Source organism: Neolamprologus brichardi, chromosome 14 (assembly GCF_056152115.1).
Source record: "Neolamprologus brichardi isolate AB-2024 chromosome 14, ASM5615211v1, whole genome shotgun sequence".
In the NCBI taxonomy this organism is placed as follows: Eukaryota; Metazoa; Chordata; class Actinopteri; order Cichliformes; family Cichlidae; genus Neolamprologus; species Neolamprologus brichardi.
This window is the reverse complement of record NC_142117.1, coordinates 17,367,330-17,390,658: the sequence shown is the minus strand read 5'-3', so window position 1 is coordinate 17,390,658 and position 23,329 is coordinate 17,367,330. Positions and strand designations below refer to the sequence as shown.

The following is a 23,329-nucleotide window of genomic DNA, read 5'->3' as shown; positions in this document are numbered from 1 at the left end:
CTTACTCCATTTGAGTTCTTGTATTTTGCTCAACCTGTGCATTTTTGGGGGTTTTGACACTGTAATATAGCTTTCTGCCACATAGCACATACAATATGAAGACCATTCAAGTGTTTCATGCTTGGATCAGACACCAGCTGACTACTGTAGCAGAGTCCATGCTCACTATCTGGGGTACAAGAAGCTTAAAACAACAGTCAATAGCAGAATAAAGTATTTGGCACGTTTTCACAATATATTTTGGCTATATCATGATACACGATATATATCACAATATATTTAAATAACCTCCAAAAACAAATGTTATTTTCAACCATACAGTGCCTAAACTTGCACTGGTATAGTTATTCAATATTTCTATTCTACTTTGAATACAATAAATCTGAATCAAAGGAAAAAACATTTTAGCCATCAGCTGCACACAGAGGTTTTTCACAAATGATAATATTGTGACAGTAAGCCTCTTTCTGTGATTAATACTACTAGACCTTTAACAAACAAAAGATAAAATAAAACAACTGAAATTTAAAAGGTGCTCTTCTGTGCTTATAAGATATAAAAATAGTAAATTAAAAAATGTGATGACCTCAAATTACAGAAACAAAAGTCCAGATAGTGACAAAAAAACCAAACAAAAAAAACCCAAACACTGATCAAGACCAGTCACCAGTATCACAGCTGGTTTATTTAGCATTTTCTTGGGTGTAGGGAGGTAGTGGTAGATGTAGTGTAGGGTGTTATCGGAGATGTGGCTCTTATCGTCTTTGTAGTTTGCTCTGGGCCTCTTATTTGACCTGTCAAAGTAGGTTTGGTCTGGCTTGCCGAGATAGCCACTGGTTGCGCAAGATGGACCCGTTGAATAATGGCATTTGTTCTGGTCATGATGTGACCTTTCATGTTGATATGATATTTTTCTGCTTGCCTTTTTCCAATCAGTCATTTTTCTTTTAAGCTCTGGCACACCCATATCCTTTATATCTTCTTCAAGACGCTTTCTTTTAAACTGTGATTTGATTGTAAATGTCTCAGCATTTTTCTAGTGATTGGGCCTGATGAATTGGGGGGAGGGGAAGTTCTGTTGGGCAGGTTGTCTGGTGTCAGAGGGAGGCTGGTGCAGAGACCCACACACTTCTGTCGCGCTATCTGATGTCGCTGTCTTCTTTGTAATAAAAACATTTATGTGCTCATAGCAGGACTTATTTGCATAATCCTGATGCTCAGTGATCTGAAAGGGGAAGAAAGCAACAAAGGTCAACTAAAGAGACTTATTTGAGGGTGTCATGTTCTCCATAGAAACATGTTCTTTTTTTGCCAACTAAATGGTCAAAAAGTATACTTACATAGAAGAGGTCATCCAGAGAACTTTATTTCTCTTGTCTCCATGAACCAAACCTCAGACACTTGGAAATATTGCTCAAGTGTCTGAAAAGACGGGGAACTTGTTAGCACATTGGATAAATGGGCACAACAAAATGTATATTTTACAATACATTAAAAATCAAGGGTTAGAAAATAAGTAAAATGCTAATAGGTTTAAAGATAGGATTAACCAGAGCAGTGGTGAAGTGGTGGGTACTTTGACTTACCAGTGGTAGTTGTTGCAGGAATTTAATTCTGTGCAGAAAAAGTGGGCAGTGTTTTGCCCACAGTCTAACTTTTTCTCTCGGGGTTGCCCTTGGGTCTCCATTATGTAACTCAGATGTACCCAGCCTAGATGTACCCAGAGACCATACATCTACGACTTCTGCCCTAGAATAATCTCTGGAGACCTGATGGAGGGAAAAAAGAAATCATTGTTACATTTTTTGTTAATACTGATCATTTGGATAAGTATGAGTTATACTACAGATAAGAAACCCCTAACATAAAGCAAAAACACTTAAGTGTGTGTGACTGTGTGAGGAAGAGATTAAATTTGATTCCAGCTACTTACTGGTAAGGACGGGTCTTTGGCAGCTGAGGTTTCACAGTCAATTACTTTAATTCAGTGTGGCACATGTTGATGTTTCACCAACATTACATTTTCTAATTCCAGGTCTGCATGTATTGTTCCAGTAGAGTTGAGGTGACTAAGAGCTCTTGCGATCTGAAAGTTATCAAAGAATATGTCATGTTATGATAAAATTTTATCAGTGTCCATTTTCAAAACATTTAGGGAGTTAAACATACCTGCATGATGATGGGACGAATTGCCTTTAAACTAAGCGGCTTGAAATTTCTTTCTTTCACTTTTTTCGAGATATTCAAACTTAAGACATAGACGTCCACTGTCTCTAAAAGACATTGAACTATACTGTGTTTGATGGACTTATAGGCATTAAGTCTTCTCAGGGCAGTGAGCTAGAAACATAGGTTACAGATGGTTTTTACATTAGTTTTACAGAAATAAACATTTTATAGGCATTTCATCACAGTCCTTACATCCACTGCACACATCTTTCTAACTGAAATTCTAGGGAGCAATATTTACATCTTGGTTTTCTAACAGGTCTTTTGGTTTCTCATGTTTCATTATTTTAATGGCTACAGTCTTTTTGTCAGCTATTCTGACACATTTTGCAACTGTGCCATAAGACCATTCTCCAAGGAGTTACAATTTGGTACTTGGATCTGGAGGTGAGCCAGCCTCCGGGAACTAACTTGTCCTGGACATATTTGTTGGAGGACATGTCTGATGCCACCACAGGGATAGACACTAAATGTTAGAAGAGAAGAATCTGCATCTGTATATCCTGCATCTCCCTGTGCCCACACATGATTTTAATTAGGTTGAGAGAAACGGACAGGAAAGATTTGCACAAACCTCAGTACACCTTGCTCTTTAAAGCACCAGATTGTTCTTGACTACTCCAATAGGGCATCCACTAATTGGTTTTCCATTTAGTATATTTTACAGTTTCTCTCTTTGAGTCTGAATAGATGATTTGAGTCCATGGATTGAATTAGAGCTGATACAAAGTACACTAAGTGCTAGTTTATAATGTATTTTCTTAGTGCCATCTCTCTGGAAGAATTTAAGTCTAGAAAAATGTGAATAAGAGGTGTAAAGCAGCAGTGACAGTATTATTTAAACATGCAAATATAAATATATATTGGACAACAATGATATAAGACATAGATTTTTAATTCTCTTGTAGATTTGTTGCTATGTTTGAGATCGTTGTCCTTTGAGCTGTTGGACAAATGGGCTCACGTTTCACTCTAGAATGCTTTGGTATACAGAGAAGTACGTGGCTGACTCAATGATTGGAAGGTGCCAAGATCCTGTGCCTACAAAACAAGCTCAAATGGTCATCCATAAACCACCGTACCTCACAGCTGGCATAATGTAGTCCAATTTTGGGTTTGTTTGTTTTTTACAGGCTTACGAAATCTTTCTTTTGCTCGTGATGTTGAACGTGATCATTAAAATCTTAAAATTCATTCCAAAAATACCTGAAAACCAAAAAAGATCATCATTTCAATCCCAAGAGGAAACAGAAACCCAATGTTACAGCTAGTGTCTAAAAATGAACTGCCAAAAACCTTTGTAACTTTATAAGCTGTCAGTTTGCATAAAATATTATCAACAAATACAAACCTGGTGATGTTCTATACAAGATTATATAATAAAGGAAATATCAGAGAAAGACAGATCATCTCCTCCTGGCATAATGTCCTTCAAAAGCAATTAAGCGTGTTTGAATCTATGCCCATGCATAAAAATTAATATTTAATGGCAGCTCAAAGCAACGCTGTTTTTTATGGCTATGACAGTAACATCAATATTGATCTACTGCAGCGGCATGTCTTCGAAGATTCCTCAGATTTTCCTGAAAACTCCTCTGAGCATTGCCAAATTGGTCAGAGGCCAATGAATTCAGAAAGGAAAGCGAGCAGTTGGAGATATTAGGGCACACTGTCTTCAGAGAGCCTGACTTCCCCACTGCCTCAAGAGTAAATGAAAATGATGCTACAGCGAAGCAAGCAAACAGAGGAGGGTGTTATTATTGGTTTTCAAAAATGGCATATGTTCAGGGGTTAAAGGGGAATGTAACAACCCAAAACAGAGTCCCGAGACAGCAGACCAGATGATCCTGTCTGCACACACCCTTTTCCCATCTCATGCCTGTGCTGTGTTCATGGTTCAGATGTGAAGATGTTTTTGGCACTTCTGCACCCAAGTTAACACTACAGAAATTAAATGAGCATAATCTGAACAATTTTTTAAAAGGTAATTTCAAATTCAACGTTTCAAACAGCTCAGCAGACATGACACACAAACTCATCTCTGTTCTCCTTCTTAGAGGTCAACACAGAGTCTGAGATGGGGAATGATGTAAGAAAGAGAGAACGTGAGGGGAAGCTGAGAGATTGATTTTGAAGGTAAAGACTGCTCAGCAAGTGTGATTTGATAAACTAGAAATGTACATTAGGGCTGGGTATCGTCACTGATTTCTAGAATCGATTCGATTCCGATTCACAAGGTCCTGAATCGATTTGATCCACCATTCGATTCAATTTGATTCAATTTGGGGAAATTTTGCCTCAGACAGTCAGAAATATTATAATTCAGATCATGCATCAGTACATTTCCATATTTTTATATCTATAAAAAGGAAGCTGACACTTGCGAGACTTTATCAAATGTGTAAGCATCACAGTAGATGTCTTTGTGTCAAAGTAACTGAGGATAAAACAGAAAAACATGAAGGTGATTTTCCTGGCCTGGGATTTTATAAAAATATTCTGCAGTAGATCAAAAACGAAAGAAAACCATTAATCAACATATGAACATTACCTGATGCTGCTGAAGTGAAGCAGAGCAAAGTTACAGAGGTTTTAAAGACACAGCTGAGCGTTTTGCAATTTTGCATAATTTTAAAAAGTTTACATTTTTTCAGAAGCCTATTGAACGGCAGAAATTAGGTTTTTTTTTCGGAAGTAAGTAAAGGGGAAAAAACAGCGGCCGACAGCGCTGTAAACAACGGTAGACTTGTGCGTAACAAGCAAGCGAATAATGCAGAAAACAGAGATTTTTAGATGGGAAACTGTTCTTGAAGTATAAAGAGAGAGAGAGAGAGAGAGAGCGAGCTGTGCATGAAGTGTGATTTTATCGTGGTGGAAGCAAAACATCAAAAGTCAGAGGGAATTCATGACGATGTTTATGTGAAGCGTAGTTTGGATCTCCTTTTGCTGCTGGTTCAGTCAATATTGTTTGGAGAGAGATAAAACCTGCAGCTTTTGAATCTAGCGCAAAAAGCGCGGACCCGCCGACGGATCAGAATCAGCGAGCTGTTGGCTTTCAGCCCCGACCGTGTCCGTGCCGTCGGATGAGAAAGGCGACATCTCACTGATTCTGATCCGCAGGTCCGCGCTTTGTGTTTACGTCTTTGTGCAGAATCCGTGTTCCTGCTCTCATTTACTGTTTTAGCTGTTTGGTGGTTGTTGAAATTGAATGCAAATTAAATGCTAATAATTCAATTTGTATCCGGAGTTTATATTAGATAGGTTACTTCAAAGTGGGTAGTTTGAAGTGTTGTGGTTCAATTTATGGTGATAAACTATGTTAGAAGGGTGCAGGGCAGAACTCTGGTATCACTGCGAGATTAGGTCCTGGGTAGACATCAGACATAACAGGAGGACACGGCACTTGATTCTGCAAAAATAAACATAAGATGCACAACAAAGATAAAAAATATACATTTTAGATAGTCACATACAACATGGCAACGATTGTGCCACTTTGAGCTTATCAGCCAGAGCTGAGGGGCTCCTAACCCTGAACTGTCAGGCTGTCCATCAGTATATGTCAGAGCCAAGAAGCGCTTTACATGTCATATGAAAAACCAAGTTTTCACAGGGCTCTGTGCAGTCCTTGACATACTTGACATCCTCGTTTTAGAGAGAAGGAGCGTCATGTTTATGGCTTTAAAGCTTCCAAAAACTTCTTTTAAAGCTTCCTTTTTCACGTGATGTTGAAATGTGATCAGTAAAATATTAAAATCCATTCCAAAACTGCCTGATAACCAAAACAAAGCAGTGTCCTTGTTTACAGAATGTCATAAAGGCTTTTACATAGGATTCACGATCTTTGTAGTCTTGCATTGACTACATAGATATACTGTATACAGTGTTATGCAGTACAGTCTGCACTTTATTGGTTCCTGTTTAGTTTTTTATGAAGCATTAAACAGCATTAAAACTTGTCACCTTGTAAGCTGTTAGTTTGCAAAAAAAATATTAACATGTACTAACCTGGTGAAGCACCTTGAAGGCGACTGTTGTTGGGACTGAATTGAATTGACGTGCTATAAGACTCCATAAGAAACAAAGTATCAGAGATAGACAGATCACCTACTTCTGGCATAATGCCCTTCAAAAGCAATTAAGTCTGTTTGAATCAATGCCCACACATAAAAATTAATATTTAATTTAATAGCACCTCAAGGCAATGCTGTTTTTTGTGGCTATGACAGTAACATCAATATTGATCTACTACAGCGGCATGTCTTCGAGACTCCCTTGATATCCTTGAAAACTGTTCTGGGCTTTACCAAGTTGGTCAGAGACCAATGAATCCATAAAGGAAAGCGAGCAGTTGGACATACTAGGACACACTGTCTCCAGAGAGCCTCTTTTCCCCACCGCCTGGAGAGTACATCAACATGATGCTACAGCGAAGCAAGCAAACAGAGAAGGGTGTTATTATTGGTCTTCGAGAAATAGGATATGTTCAAGGCCAAGGGAGCTCAGAATTCAGAGGAAGACTGATTACAAACTTGGAAACATGCCCCTGCTTCATCTTTGAAGATGGGATTTTATAAATCTAAGACACAGAGCAAGGAGGGAGAAGTGTGAGCAAGTAGTGGCAAGATAGGCGATAGACTATCGGCATAAACATACAGAACATACATATGCAAATAAAAATGAGTAAGGAAGCTACATTATTCTGGAACTTCACTAAAGTAGCTTTGCATTATTTACAATACAGGGTTATTGCCTTTTTTGTTAAAGGTTCTCTACAATCACTCTATTTCTACTGACATCCCTTATCTGGCTTGTGGCTTTTTAAGAAACTTACGAGTTCCTGTTCAGATTATCTACAATAAGTTTTAGGAGGCAGAGATCCCTGTCCGATGTGTTTGTCCCATACACCACACTATTACGGGAACACTGGTTTCATTAACATTTGAACAACAACGCTGACTGGGAGCCATTAATCACTACAGGAGTCTCAGTCATGGTGGCCTATTAATACTCCATTCTTTGCAACACAAACACTGCAAACAACATTATGCACAAGAGTCCAAGTCTAAACACCGCGCAGCTGAAATAATAATAATCAAAAAACACTGAATAAAATATGTGACATTAAGATTAACAGCAAGTGTTTGTATTACAAAAATCAAGTATGCACAACCACACTCCTCAGTAAGTAACTCACTATAAGTGTTTACATTATTATAAATGAAGTTGAATTATTTTTAATTAATTAAATTATTTTGTAATAATGTGAGATAAATTACCCATTAGTTTTAAAGTCAGTGAGCATTAAACACATTTAAAATGGCAAAACATTTGAGGATGGGTTTGGGTTTTTTTGGACACACGTGAGTCCTTTACAGAATAATCTGCTGTTTCACCTCTTTGTTCCACCTTTTGGGGCTAATGTTGTTAGTTCAACAATCAGTACAGCAATTTTCACACACGGCATTGTTGCTGTAATTCTTTATTAATCAGTGGCAGGTGTTCCCTTCACAGCTGGTTAACTCGAGCTGATGTGAAAGGCTGTCAGGCTTCATTGTCTGCCATTGGCTGTTCCAGTCAGCGGTATGGAGCTGACTTTCTGTATTCTTGCTCCATCACATAGTTACACCGAAGCTAACTGGCCACCTGCATGCTTTTGGGCTACAGAGGCCTCATTATGGCCCCCATTTACGCAGTTACAGTATCTGTTGGGGTTGCCTGTTTGTTGCTGTTGTCTTGTCTGTTGTCCGGACATGAAAGACACTTTAAAATAGAATATGTGAGAGATGTAACACTTGTTTATACGTGCATTAGGGTTGTGCATTATCCAGATGAACAATATGATCACACAATTTTGACAAGAGGGTCGATATTTGTGCTCAGTCTAATTATAACAGTCTGACTTAAACTGGTGGATCAGTCAACATGATACATGGCATACATTAATGAATAGTTTAAGAGTAACTACTGTATGGGTGTACGATGCTTGTGCTGGTTGCACTGGCTGTGTGTTAATATGGTGTGCTAGTATCACATATCGCATAGATAACTCCTGATTAAAACAGTGGTACAGCAAAACATATCCAATGACATGCACTCAACAACCACTTCAACTCCTTTTTGATGCAAATACCTAATCAGCTAATTACATGGCAGCAATCCAATGCATTTAGCCATGAAGACATGGGCTGGTCTGAGTATTTCAGAAACTGCTGATCCGCTGGGATTTTTCCACACAACCAACCCTGGGGTTTACAGAGAATGGTCCAAAAACGAGAAATTGTCCAGTGAGTGGCAGAGGGAAAGTGCGCTGAGCAAAAAATGTCTTATTGATATCAGAGGTCAGAGGAGAATGGCTAGACTGCTTCAATCTTGATAGGAAGGGAGCAGTAACTCAAATAACCGCTTGTTACAACCAGAGTATCTCTGAATTCACAACAACCTTGAAGCAGATGGGGAGCACCAGTAGAAGACCACACTGGCGCCGCTCCTATCAGCTAAGAACAGGAAAACGAGGCAATAATTTATACAGGCTCACCAAATTTTGACAATAGGGAATTGGAAAAACATTTTCTCCTGTGACATCTAGATTGTAGGGTCAAAATTTGACATAAACACCATAAATGCATGGATCCAGTCTGCACCAACTAAGTGCAATGTTGTGGTGATGTAATGTTGTGGGGGATATTTACTCTGCACCCTTAAAACCAATTGAGTGTCATTTAAATGCCACAGCCTACTGCTGCTGCTGACCATGTCTATTCCTTTATGACCACAGTGTACTCATCTTCTGATGGCTGCTTTCAGCAGGATGAAATGTTATGTCAGAAAGGTCATATAATCTCAAACTATTTTTTTTAAAACATCACAATGAGTTCAATTCAATTCAATTTTATTTATATAGTGCCAAATCACAACAACAGTTGCCTCACGGCGATTTATATTGTACAGTAGATCGTACAATAATAGATACAGAGAAAAACCCAACAATCATATGACCCCCAATACTCAGACTAGACCTCCTATGAGCAAGCACTTTGGCGACAGTGGGAAGGAAAAACTCCCTTTTAACAGGAAGAAACCTCCAGCAGAACCAGGCTCAGGGAGGGGCGGCTATCTGCTGCAAGTTTACTGTACTCAAATGGCCTCCACAATCAACAGATCTCAGTAAAACAGAGCACCCAATGGACCCAAAAGTGGGTTCAATTTGGTATCAGGAAGTCATAACTAATGAAGTGGCTCTTGATTGTATGCTGCTAAAGTCCAACCAACAACCATAGCATCTGTGCTACACTGCAAGACTTTAAAATTGAAATATGTGCAATAAAACCCCGTCATCTGCAAGACTTTTCTCTTGGCGGTGTATTATAAGTGGACACGACCAACTTACCAACTGCTCATGTGGATCAAAAGCAAAGCAAAATCATCCAGAAAAACAAATTCACCACTTTCAGCCTTAAGAGGTTCTGTATTTAGCACTGCTCAAAATGTAACTTGATCATTTCAAGTTAAACATTTCTTGCCTGTGGCTCAAATCAGCTCAAATGTGTAAACAACTCTGCGACGAAAAAGAAATCAAGGTTTTTAATGAATGCCATTATATCGCTAAACACCCATTTTCAGTACTGCATGTTCTATACACAATCGCATTATTAGTTTGAGCTCCCTTCAGCAGACAGTGTATGCCAGCGTATTTTTGTTTTTCCAAACCTCACTTTTCAAAATGTTAAACTCTGAGAAAACACAACGGCCCGCGGAATGGTCGGAGATTCTGGCAGGTTGTTTTAACTCGACTGTGTTTCAATCTGTTTATAGCTTCATTGCAGTGAGGAAGGCGAGTGTGTTGTACAGAAATCACAACGACAACACTGTCATTGGGAGCTTGTACGCGTGACGGTACCTGGCAGCAACTCTAAAGCTTTACTGGTGAAGCTGTTTATTTTGTCACAACAGTACTTGCTCGTTGCTGTCAGGAAACACAAATACTGCACAATCTGCACCAACGCATGAAGAACATATAGTCCTCTTTCCACACGATGATGTCAGCCCCCTCACCCCGTCAGATACATTTCAGTTTGAGAAACTTCACAAAACAAGGCTACATGAAAATAGGTTGTTTCTGAAATGTTGTGCACATCAAGCACACACTCTTCTTTTCTGCTTTACTGGGTCACAGGTAATTTGCCTTTTCACAGAACAGTGTGGCTTTGTAAAATGATTCCGGCACTCCCGCTGCTCATTCCCCAAAACCTACATATTTTGCAGCTTATATGATTTTCTATCACAAAGCACTAAAAATACAGTCTTCAGCCATCAAGTTGTGGTGCTGATGCAGCACGCAGGCATCGCTGGCTGTGTGAAGCACAAGCCTCCATGGAGGCAGCGTTCCCTCAGATGTATTTGAATAAGACATGATGCCAGTTTATTTTTGTAACATTCCCCACCCCAGACTGTTGGCAGGCAATGGAGTTGTGACTAAACCATCTTCCAGTTTCCATATCAGGCGAAAATAAATAAAATACAGAGTCTGTGTCACTGCAATTTAGTTCGAAATGAATGGAGTAAATCACATACCAATATACAGAGCATTAAGCAGAACGCTGCATTGTGAAGCACAGCAGTGGTGTACCACCGGGGGAAGGATTCGTAGACGATGCACATCCAAACTAGAGTTCGCTGTATTATACTGGCACACTTTCCCTCTGCAGCAATTTCAGCCCCGACTCTTTGATGTTAAATTATGAATAGATGTCACACAAGCAGAGTGCTCACTGAGGGTGTCTTTGGTAAAGCATTTCTGTAAGGCTTTTGACTCTTAGACTCTGTCCAAACTGCTTTAAACCTGGGTGACTGTCACTGAGTGTCACAGTGGAAGAAGTATGGTGAAACCACAAAGAGGGAAGAAAATGTGGCATTGCCGTAGCATATTAACCAAAGTGATCTCGTCTTCCAGGTGTGCACTTGCTGTTTCCTGACTCTGTGAGTGGACAAGACAGAGGAAGAGGAACAGGAAAAGGAAATGGTCGGCTGATGTGTCATGGAGGATGTCAACGCTAGGTAGCCTGTCTAGTCTCCAGTGTGGCTTTCCCAGCCGCGCAATGATCCAGTTCTAACTGTGGGTGAGCTCACTTTTTTCATTTGTTACACACTGCTCAAAAAATTGCAGGAGGACTTTTTAAATCTGAGTATAGCATCAAGCCAATTAAACGTCTGGGCTACTGATCTAGTCAGATCTAGTCAAGTAGCAGAGGGGGTTGTTAATCGATTTCAGCTTTTTTGGTGTTAATGACATGAACAATTGGTGCACTAGAGGAGAGACAATGGGACAACCCCCCAAACAGGAATGGTTTTACAGCTGGAGGCCAATGACATTTTTCCCCTCCTTATCTTTTTGAACGTTTTTTTTTTTACTAGTTTTGCATCTAGCTAACGTCAGTGTCCCTACTGCTAGCAAAGAGGTTACACAGATAGTCCAACTCCTCCAAGACAGCACATCAATGTGTACCATCGCAAGAGGGTTTGCTGTCTCTTCTAGCAAGATCTCAAGAGAATGGAGGAGATTCCAGGAGACAGGCAGCTACTGGATAGTTACTGGATAGGGCTGTAGAAGGTCCAAAAGCCATCAGTAAGACCAGTATCTGCACCTGAGGGTTTGACATCCTCTAGTGGACCCTGTGCTCACTGCCCAGCACTGTGATTGACATTTGCCACGGAATACCAGAACCAGTTTGGTGGTGGTTCAATGATCAGTCTGTGACGGGACGCACAGACCTCCATAGCTTGGCTAAAGCACCCTGTGTGCACTTAGGTATCGGGATAAAACCCTTGGACCTATCGTCAAACCCTGCAGTGGTTCAGTGGTTCCTCCTGGGGCACAACTAGTGGAAACAGTATGCAGGCAGCCCCTGGAGGATTAAGGAATTGATACCACTGACTGCCCCCCACAGTCGCCTGACCAGTACCAATAGAAGACCTCTGGGGCATTATGTTTCAGTCTTTTCCCAATGCTCACAGATTGCACCTCAGACTGTTCAGGAGCTCAGTCATGCCCTGGTCCAGATCTGGGACAAGAATTGTCATGATACCATCTGTGGTCTCAAATAAGGGCATGCCCTGGTGCTGTAAGGCATGTGTACAACCACATGAAGCTCTACAAACTACTGAATACAATTTTAAATTTTTTGCAATGACATTTTGGCTAAATGAACTAGCCTGCTACGATGTTTGTTTCTTTTTGATTCCCAGGGTGTCCTTGAATTCAGCCCACTGCAGGTTGAAAATGTTCATTTACATCAAATCCTGTGAAATACTTTTGTTCCTAACACATTACCCAGACCATAACAGCATAGGTACCAGCACTGATGTATTTTTTTCCATTGATATCTGATGTGTTTTAAAAGCGTTCCTTTAAAAAAAAAATTTGAGCAGTGTAGTTGTATTAGTCATCAAACTCCTGGCAACAATATTTTTAAAGGCCTACCCAAATTTTTGATCCTGGTCAATTTTCTAAAACAAGCACTATTTCTGAACCTGTAAAAAGAGATCATTAATGTTTTCTGTGGCTCTGGAGGAGCTTTGTTAAGTTGGAGAAAATCAGCCTGATGATGTTATACAGTACAATTAGGGACTGTGTTACAAAAGATGTGCTGTAAAAAAAAAAAAAAAGGAGAAAAAAAAAGAAATGATGGATAATTTCCAGGCAAAAATGGGCTCTAAGAAAAGATATTAAAGTCTGGGTCTAACGTTCGATCAGAGCCTCACACTTGAATTGAAGCTGAGCTGTGATGAATGTTGCTGTTGTCAACTTGTAACACTGCTCTACAATCACAGTTTTTGTGTAGTTCCAAAAATAGACTGGCCTTTGTTCCATGGAATGATTTGATAGCCATCATTGTAAATCCGACATAGACAGAGACACTAAAATTTTGGAGGGCATCTAAGCAAGGCCAAGAAATCCATTCGACTTAAACATAAACAGTAGCAGTAATGTTTGACTATTAGATGTCTTATATTGAGAAAGGATTTACATGATGAGTTTAATCACAAGCTTTTTCCTCTAGAGCAGAGATGTCAAACTCATTTTACATGGAGGGCTACATACAGCCCATTTTGATTTTTTGTGGGCTGGACCAGTGAAACTCCCTTTTCTGTCAGTGTAGATAAATTTAACTACACATTTAATCAATGAGATTTTCATTTAAGAAAAAATAAGTGCAATACGTCTCATTTCTTCTACATGATAAAGAAATGCTGTTGTAATAAACGTCAGAAATCTGTCAGCACAACTCTGTGGGCTTAAATTATACGAATTAAAGATGTAAAATTACAGAAATCTGTCATTTAATTACATTGGTGTTGTATGAATGGCTATGGGGAAGGTACTGATGTGATACCAAGTAACCACAGGGCCAGTATTGCCGATGCTATCACTGAAGCTTATAAAATATAAAGGCAGCTGTAGGAGAGAGCAGTGTGTCATGATTTATGAGATGAGTCATCAATTTGCAATTAAATTTGTTTTAATGACCACTAAATTCCTGTGAGTTTACTTTTCACAATAACGAGTTAACTCATTAAAATGCAGCTTTCAGCTTTTCGTGTATTTTGAAACTCTTTTTTTTTTTTCAGATCTGTAAATGTGGCTGACTGTTAAGGACTTTGGATCAGTTACTTTTGTTTAAATGTTCTATAGGATATAAATAAAACTGTAGAAACAGTCAACTTTAAAAGGCTCAGACATTTTTATAGACGATAGAAACATGTATCTAGTATCTAGATCCTAGTACCTAGTATCTATCTGATGCCAATACCAGTGTTGGTATCAATGTCATCGCTATTGAGCTTGATCCGCCTCCCTCTTCTTACTGTTCTTTCAGTATTTCTTAGTAATTTTCCTTTCTACTTAAAAAGAAATAAGTACATACAGATTATATCAGTAAGGAAGCTGATTAAATATTGACCGATAACTTATGGCAAAGGGATGGGATTAAATAAGTGTGTACTTCTTCTCACTCCTTTTCAATATGTAACTGAATCAGAACAGGTGAAGCAATATTGAAATGTATTTGGCTTTATTTTTATAGCATTTTTCTTCTTTTCTTTGTTAAATGGACTTTATATATTGTTTACATGATCAAAATAAATTAACAAACAAACATACAGACAGCTTTGCAGCGCACAATTCTTTACCTGGCTAAAGAGCATGAGTAGAGTCTATGTCAAAAGCGTTTATACCTAAGGCTTGGCCATTAATAGTGTATTTATTTACAAAGCAAATGAACATAATTGGCATATACAATTACATTAAGCCACAATATTCTGCCACCGTCCCCAGCAGTGGGAGCAGGATCGCTCTGGGAAATGCGATGACTTGTTCTCTCTTGTGTAAAGCTAAAATGAATGCGCTGAACACCTGTGCCCACATTATGGCTGTTTTAGTCTTTGTTTAATTGAGCAGATCACTTAATATCTGCATTTCCCACTTAGGGCTAAGCATAATACCACAAGCATTTTAAGTATAAGAGACAGACCCTGGGAGAGATGGGCAGGACTGCTGACCTTTAATGCAATGTAAATTGTCAATGAAGAACAGTAATAATAGAGGTATGAAATATAATGATGGAATGCAAAACAGAAAGACTATATAAAACTTTACATTTATAAAACATGACTTTATTTTTGTGGAGAAAATATTGATTCAATTAAGTGTTCATTCAGCACTTCTACACAAAATTCCTGTAAGACTTCGGACAAGCTGCTGAACAAAAATATAGCTGGAGGGAAGGAATTAGGTGTCATTCATGAATCACGATTGTTGTGCTTAAAATGTTAATTGAGAAAATTATGTTTAAATGGTAGACGGTACTAACTACACAATGCTTTAATTGATCGTGTACTTACATTTGAGTTTGATTGGCTATACCCTGTGATGAAGAGCAACTATCCAATCAGAGGTTAGGAACCGTAACTAGGCACTTGTTTCATTGCACTGAAACCATAACCTTTAGCTTTATGGCCCAAATTTGGTAGATGCCAGAAGTTATTTATTAATTTGTATTTAGTTTTATTTTTCTTTATTCTTTCTTTCTTTCTTTCTGTTTTAGAAGTTATTTAGATTTTAAAAAAAGCATACATTTTCATCTAACGTGGCTAATTTGGTTTCTAATCATCATCAACTATGAGTAAATAGAAACACAGAAACACATACACATGCATAGATATGTACTAGTTAATATAAATTACACACTAATTAAAAAAACGTCCACTGGTATGACTACTCACCAAAACTAGAGCAAGGGCTTCTTTGTCTGGTAAACTTAACCACACAGAAAGTCAGATAATTGCATTCAAATTGCTTCAAAACACACCAACAGTACAAACCAGGTTGAAGCGTCCAATTTAGGGACTCAATTTATCCTTAGACAGATGATTACATGCTACAGACTCCTGTGCAACCATTCATATGTCAGTCATTAGCCAACCCCTTAATAATGTAAGCTTTAACCTCCTAAGACCTAAACTCTTCCACGGCATGCATTTTTAATTTCTCTTTGATATTTGGGCTGATTGGGGCCTGATGAATGTTAAAACAACGAATTACCAGATTTTTATTTTATTTTTTTACCTAATTTTTGTTTCTAAGAAAAATAAGAGCCACATATGAGGATATTCGTTTAAAATTTGGATAGAACAGTGGCAGTATAATGTCCTCGTAAGTGGATATCAGGCCCTTGTAGAGCAAAACTGAGTATGTTGGTCTAAATAACCCAAAATGTGATGTCCACATAAGTGGACGCCAGGTCCTAGGAGGTTAAGTCTTGAAGTCTTGATCAAATTTGAAAGACTTTCCCCCCCTAATATTAATATTGTATTTTAAATGGAGAAGGGAAAAACAGCCCAACGCAACAATGTCCACTGGAACCCTGATACAGCGTTAAAGCTTGTATAATGATAAAATATAAGTAGGTGTAAATATAAAAATTAAGACAGAAGAAATGACAAAACCAAACACAGCATACTAATTAACACCATTCAAAAACAGCAGTACAGGATCTCTCAAATAGGTTGGCAAATGTGTTGCATCTGAGTCTTAATCTCTCCAGATGCAACACATTTGCCATTTCTCCCATCCAAAGCTCAAATATAGTCTCATTTTCACTGCTGTAGCATGAACATTTTTGCAGTAACAGTTTGTTCCTACTTTTTTGATTTCAGACTTTTAACTTGACCCGGAAGTTCAAAGTAATTAATAGAGGAACTTCAGAATAATAGCCACTGTTTCAGTTAATGTCTGATTCCTTCCATGCTACAATTGAAACTTTCAAAGAGATACAAGTCTGAACCAATGTTCTGGACTCAGAGGGAAAGGCACATTTGCAAAACAGTCATCCCACAGTCTGGTTACATCGCTTCCTGCCATTTGGCCTGTGAATACTTTCAGCACTGGGCATGAAGTCACCACCATGTCTGCAGTGATAGCGCTGATGAGCTCACTGGGTTAGCAGGGGGCACAAGCTGTCAGTGCATTGCCTCCTCCAATGGATTTGACCTTCCCTTTGTTGGTTACTGCTTAAAATCAGGCCCTATTTATTTATTTTAAATTCTGTGTTGGTAATACAGTAATCATGTTCTCTTTCACTTGAAAACTGTGAGACTGTTATGCATTTGTGGCAAAATAGAATTCAAGATTTTTTTTAAAGATATTTTATATATAATTTAAACTGTTTCCTCTCTGTTTTATATTTGTAGCACTTTGGTCAACATTGTTGGATGTAAAGTGTGTTATAAATAAAGATGCTATGCTATGCTAAGATTGAACGACAGTAAGTAAGCTATTACTCAGTTTTAGTCACTGAAGGTTTTGCTTTGCAGAGAGCCAGCCAGGTCCATAAAGACAAAGTCCTTGAGTGTCTTAGGACTTAGCCAGTCAACAATAATAAAGGTCCTGCAAGTGTGATTTCCTTTTCTTCAAATAACTGAGATTCATCAAAAACAAATATGTTAGCTTGCTCTGATGACAGTTATAAGTCTAAATTGGCTGGCTGACTTTTAATATCTGTTTGGGTTTTTTCTTTTCATGGTTCCCTCCAGGTAATGCCGAGCCAAATAACCAATCCTGGAGATGCCGAAGAGAAGAGATATTCTTGCCATCGTGTTGATCGTGTTACCCTGGACTCTGCTCATCACCGTTTGGCACCAAAACGCTATTGCTCCACTCCTCGCCATCCGAAAGGGTACGCAGCACGCTGCACTCCACTGACGATATCGAACTTGAAGTGGGCCCTCGAACTTAACACCGTACTTCAAGTTTAGACAACAGGCTGTTCACACAGAGACACTTGAAAGCGATGACCATCAGCTTCATCGGAACTGAAAAGCACTTGTCCGGTCACTGTAAACCTCATCAGTCAGGGATGATTTTGCAGTGACGGATGAGTTGCATACCCACTCCATTTGGGAGTTATATTTATTCCATATACTCAGTCTGTCAGAATAAAACTGACTAAGCTGCAATTTTTCTTTTTTTGTTAGTAATAACTTGAACAGAGTTGCATATTATAAAACTAAATCCTTCTGCAGCTTATCCATTCACATAGCTTACAACATCAATCCATATCTTCTTGGTGTGACACACAGTATCCAGTATAGAGTTTGTGTCAATCAAGCATTTGAGACAAACCTTTGCCTGTTATAATTGGCTCAGTGTCATTGCAAATTAATTTCAGAGACTGTTGGCAATTAAAAAGCATAAATGTGTCCTATTGATTAACTTCACCAGTGTCTGGTGCCTTCTCTGCAAACCAGAAAACCAACAGTTTCAAATGTCGAGACTCCTGCAGAATAAACACACCCAAATTAAAGCAACAGCAAATCAATGGATCAATCTGCTCTATTCCTGTGATCTCAGAAATGCACATAGAGGGGTTAACAAGGAAAACAGGCCTATTCAAATGAGCTATGGGAGTCTGTACTGAACTTACACATGATTTGACTCAGCGTGTTTTTGCAGGTTCTTCAAACCCTCTGAATAGAGTCTGATTAGCTCCTTAACGACTAAGGTAAATTAAAAAATAAAAATAAAAAGTTCCCCCCCCCCAAAAAAATTGTACATAGTTAAGTAATTTTAATTTCTCATGGAATACACTAAAGATATAATAACTTTTTAAAAATGACAATCTAACCAAGCTCTGTCCACAGGCTTCCTTTTGTGTTCCTTTAAAAGAGAAAAGCTAGAGATTTATTGGCAGCATGCTCACTGGCAGCCTCTGTTGAACATCTGGCCATCAGAAGATTGTGTTAATCTTTGTGCTGCAGAAAAAAATCCCCTTTTATGCCGGAGGTGCGACTAGAGCTCAAGAAGAAAAGTGAAAGATTGCCATGAGCTGTGGCACAATAGGAAGAAATGAGCAACCTTAATGACTCTGTAATCACATTCTGTCCATCATGACCAAACTATTCAGGCCAAAATATCACAGCCTTCACCGAGGGAGTCTACTCAAAATACATCAGCTGACTGAGTCGCTGCGTTTTGTGCATTTCTAAAGAAGGTCAGATTTTTGAAAATGAGCCTCACCTTCCCACACATAAAATGGAAAATGATGTACTGCATTGACACAAGCTATAGACTTAGCACACAAACCTCAGTTTCTGCACTGATACGCGATGTAACACCTTAAGCACCATTCCAATTTTAGGTTGTGTTACCTAAAACATGCCCTAAAACCCACACAGGGTGTCTTATGAAAGCGTTTCCATGAGAAACCTTCACTTTGCTATTCTGTCTGTCTGACATACAGTATGCGTATGTGCAGCTCATGGATACCGACAAAGTTACAACAAAAGCAACAGATTTTCAGTAGAGAAGACCTTGCACATTTCTTGATGGCTTGATACAAGAGTTTGTACCTATGGCCTTTAACGAGAAATGGCAGAATCCAACATTATGTCATTGATGTTTGACTCAAAAGCTTACAAACCTCACTATAATAGCACACATGTGGATGTGGATGTTTAGGCCTCTCTGAAGTCGAATACATTTGAACTATGAACACTGGGTCTAGAGCAGGGATATCAAACTCAATTGATGGGCCACATACAACCCACTGTGATCTAAAGTGGGCCAGACCAGTCTTAGTGTAAAAAAGTTTAACTACCACTTAAACCCTGAGATATTTTAATATAAGAAGAAGAAGAGCAATTTCAACAATACAGGGGGTGAGAGAGTCTGTGGTGGAAAAGGCATGTCTACCGCATTTACATACATGCCTTTTTTCTTCCTTTAAAAAGAAAAGCCCAAAGGCAACACCGGGGGAATAGCAGGGCTCATCCCTCCCTCGTCTTGCACTGTCTCTCTGTCCATCAGCTGTGTTATCCTCTCACGGTGCCTGCTTTCGCTTTTTGCAGCCTGTCACCACCTAGTAAAAGAGATCTTTATCATTCCAGAGAGGCTTGCAGTCCGCCACCACCGGCTCTCAGGTACACTTTACCCCCATTGGGTTTAAGTCACCTGAGGCAAATATAGAAAAAGCAGCTCAAGGTTACACTAATGCCTTACATGTCTTCTTATCCCCACATCTACAGATGATGGCGTTGAGGGCAAGAGGGAGGCAGGTGGCCAGGCGCAGGACTCCAAGGAATACTGTGCCTCAGATAAGGACATTGTGGAGGTGGTGAGGACAGAGTATGTGTACACTCGGCCTCCGCCCTGGTCGGATGTGCTGCCCACAATCCACATCATCACCCCCACATATAGCCGGCCCGTCCAGAAAGCTGAGCTGACACGGCTAGCAAACACCTTCCTCCATGTCCCCAACCTGCACTGGATCTTGGTGGAGGATTCCCAAAGGAGAACGCCTCTTGTCACACGACTCCTCCGAGATACGGGACTAAACTACACCCACCTCAATGTAGAGACACCCAGGAACTATAAGCTGCGAGGTGACACTCGGGATCCCAGAATTCCAAGAGGGACTATGCAGCGGAATCTGGCCTTGCGGTGGTTGAGGGAGACGTTCAACGCCAACAACAGCCAGCCGGGAATCGTCTACTTTGCTGATGATGATAACACATACAGCCTGGAGCTGTTTGAGGAGGTCAGTGGCTGAATTGTAATAAACATAACAAAGTTGACGACACATACACGTTGTTTGTGGAAGCACCCATGAGTGAGTGAACGATAGGCTATAGGCTATTTGCTAACTGCAACAACAATACGTCGCTCAAGTGGAACAGCGAAACGCAAGTACGAAAGCCAAGGGGGTTGTCACATGATTCGGAAGGCATTGTGGGCATTGTAGGCATTCTGGGCCCAGCCAATCAGAGCCAGCGGATTTTCTATACTGGGCATTTTGTCGTAACACGGGCAGAAATGTTGCCACTAAGTGCCTTCGTAACTTGAATTTTTCGTTAAATGGGTATTCGTAAGTCGGGGTTTCACTGTAGTTAGTTCATGAATCTGAACTGTCCAAGAGTGTGTCTCTCTGTTTTTACTCCGAGACAGATTGGTCACCTGTCCAGGGTGTATCCCTGCCTCTCTCTATGAGATAGGCTTCATGATAACTCCATGAAGCTAACTGAATAATTGTTCTTAAAAATATCAGTGCAAGTACATTTGCAGATGTAGGTTTTTGTTCAAACATACACTATGCATGTACTCAGATCAAAATGTGATATCATTTTAAAATCGTCCCTAATATTCATGTTTGGTGGGGCAGTCACAGCAGTTTCACCAACTTGGTATAGATGCTGCCAGCTCTTATCTAGTTATAAAAAAAAATCTGTTACTCTCAAGCTCCATTAATCTTTCAGATGCTCCACTTGAGTTTCTGAAACACTAACCATGTGCAGAGTTGATGATGGGTATTTCTGGGGGAATAAGAAAGGCCTTAAAGCTCAGAAGCCATTCAGCTATCAGAGGAATGACTGGAATTCTTAACAATGTATTAAAATCATTTTATGCACTGCATTAAAAATAACGGATTGCACCTTTAAATAGTTATGTGAGCAATATATTGTGTCTGTGCTTTTTGGCATACAATGTGTATTCTTTAGAGAAAAAGGACACTGGACATTTTTAAGTTCTATATAAAATAATTCTTGATATACTGCATGGAGTGCCATATATTATCTATCTGTGTTGTATATACTCACCGTTAGAGGAGAGGTGGTGAGGCGTGGGTGGATTTGAACCATAAATTCTTAGTTGAAGTACTTTAAACTCTTAACAAGCACAGTTGGTATCTGAAGCCAGTTGGGAGAAGTTTGGGCATGTAATTAGTACATCTCAGGCCATCCATCTTGACATCAGTTGAATTACCTGAGCGGACACGGTCTAGGTCCTCCGAGTATGTGCCTCAAGTCTTGTTAGTAGTGCCGACAGGGGCCGTAGTAAATGGAGCGCTGGTATTGACGGGGGCCTGTCATTACCTTTCCCTGGGAATCAGCCAAAGCGCTTGGTCTCGCTCAAAGGCTCTCCATCACCTCCAATGGGCCTATTTATGGTCCAGAGTAATGGCCCCAAGGGGTACGGAGAGAGTCATGGAGAGGGAAAGGCAACACAGAAAAGAATGAACAAAAAAAGAGGTGACAGTAAGATAGACAGGGCATGGAGAGTTGGCTATTACTGCAGTAAAGATGGCAAATGCTATTAAACAGGGACTCAACAGGTAGACACATGGGTGACCCCTTCACCATGAAAAAATCGAAAAAAGCAGTGAATCATTTGCATTTACTAATTGGCAGCGCAATACTGCAATACACAAGTTGTACTTTGAAATGTCATGAAAACCCAAGTTCTCCTGTCTTTTGCAAACTAACATTGTTAATGTCACTGAGATTTACACTAACCAGACACTTTATTAGGTACACATTGCTGGTACTGGGTTACACCTCGTTTTGCCCTAATTGTTTGTGGCATAGATTCAATACTGGAAGCTTCCTCAGATATTTTGTCTTTTTTTTTTTTTTTTTTTTTGCCTGTCCCGTTTGGCTCTTTTGTCATCAGAATTATTGTTTAAAGGCGAAGAAAGATGCCCAACGGATTTACTTTACCAAATTGACCATCCCAGCTTTGCCGTAATGGTCCATTTGATTCACCTTTTATTGTTTATTTTATTTTCACTTGCTGAATACGGGACAGACTTGACTGGGGAAAAGAAAAGGGAGAAAGAAAGAGGGAAAGAAAAACAGCTGAGAAGAGGGACGGGGGAGAAGGGCAAACAACAAAAACCAACAGAATAAGCAGAAAAAAAAATACATATATTGATCACCTGGATCACCTGTTGAGAAAGAAAAAAGAAAACAAGCAGAAGAAAACGAGAGTAATAGAATAAACAACATCACAATGATTTTGTCATTTTCAACTGCACATTCAGTTTTCGATGATCCATGCTTGCACCGGGCAATGTTTTTTCAATCTTCTAATCTTCTATTATTCAACTGTAGTCAGACCATATGACCTGTGACACTCGGTGTGGTCTTCTGCTGCTAATAACTGTTTGCTTGAAGGTTTTGATGTGTTGTGCATTCAGAAATGCTTTTCTGCACACCTGGATTGCGTGGTATCTGGTATATGTGGTATGGTATGTAAGTGGATATTTGAGTTAATACTGTCTTCCTATCAGTTTGAAACAGTCTGGCTATTTTTCGCTGACCTTTGGCATCAACGAGACATTTTCAACTGCATCACACTGGTGTATTTTATATTATATGGACCATTTGCACTTTTGGAAAAGTTTGGAAAAATCCCAGCAGAACAACAGTTTGTAAAATACCCCAACCAACCTGTCTGTCACCAACAACTATGCCACGTTAATAGTCACTTAAATCCCCATTCTGATGCTGTTTGGTCTACATGCCTACATGTACTGAGTTGCCACTGTGTAATTAGATGATTAGATCTTTTAGTGTACATTTAATTGCAGTGTTTCAAATATTAGTCAAACATACAAAAACAAGACACTAACCCAAAAAGCAGCTAGCATCCAAAAAGACTACATCACAAAAGACTACATCATAGATGACTGCCAAAAACGCTTGCATGCAGTTCTTTTAAAGCAGCAGGGAAAATGTATATCAACAAGCAACAGCAATTCACCTCAGC

General features: G+C 39.4%; 1 protein-coding gene and 1 long non-coding RNA gene across 3 annotated transcripts in view; one reads left to right on the top strand and one right to left on the bottom strand.

The window, feature by feature from the left end:
- b3gat1a (beta-1,3-glucuronyltransferase 1 (glucuronosyltransferase P) a) overlaps positions 1-23,329 on the top strand; it is a 95,024-nt gene that overhangs the window by 59,294 nt on the left and 12,401 nt on the right. The window contains exons 3-6 of one of the 2 annotated variants that reach the window (XM_006804655.3): positions 11,183-11,348; positions 17,320-17,462; positions 19,633-19,704; positions 19,810-20,321. In XM_006804655.3, coding sequence (XP_006804718.1) covers positions 17,351-17,462; positions 19,633-19,704; positions 19,810-20,321 — 696 coding nt within the window. In that variant the 5' untranslated portion in view covers positions 11,183-11,348; positions 17,320-17,350. The remainder of the gene's footprint in view (positions 1-11,182; positions 11,349-17,319; positions 17,463-19,632; positions 19,705-19,809; positions 20,322-23,329) is intronic. The other variant, XM_006804656.3, reaches the window with a different exon arrangement.
- Positions 31-3,647, bottom strand: LOC118455301 (uncharacterized). The gene is made up of 4 exons (XR_004844090.2): positions 1,934-3,647; positions 1,587-1,769; positions 1,341-1,422; positions 31-1,225 (listed from the first exon to the last, which is right to left on the bottom strand). It is a non-coding gene; the product is annotated as an uncharacterized LOC118455301 (long non-coding RNA).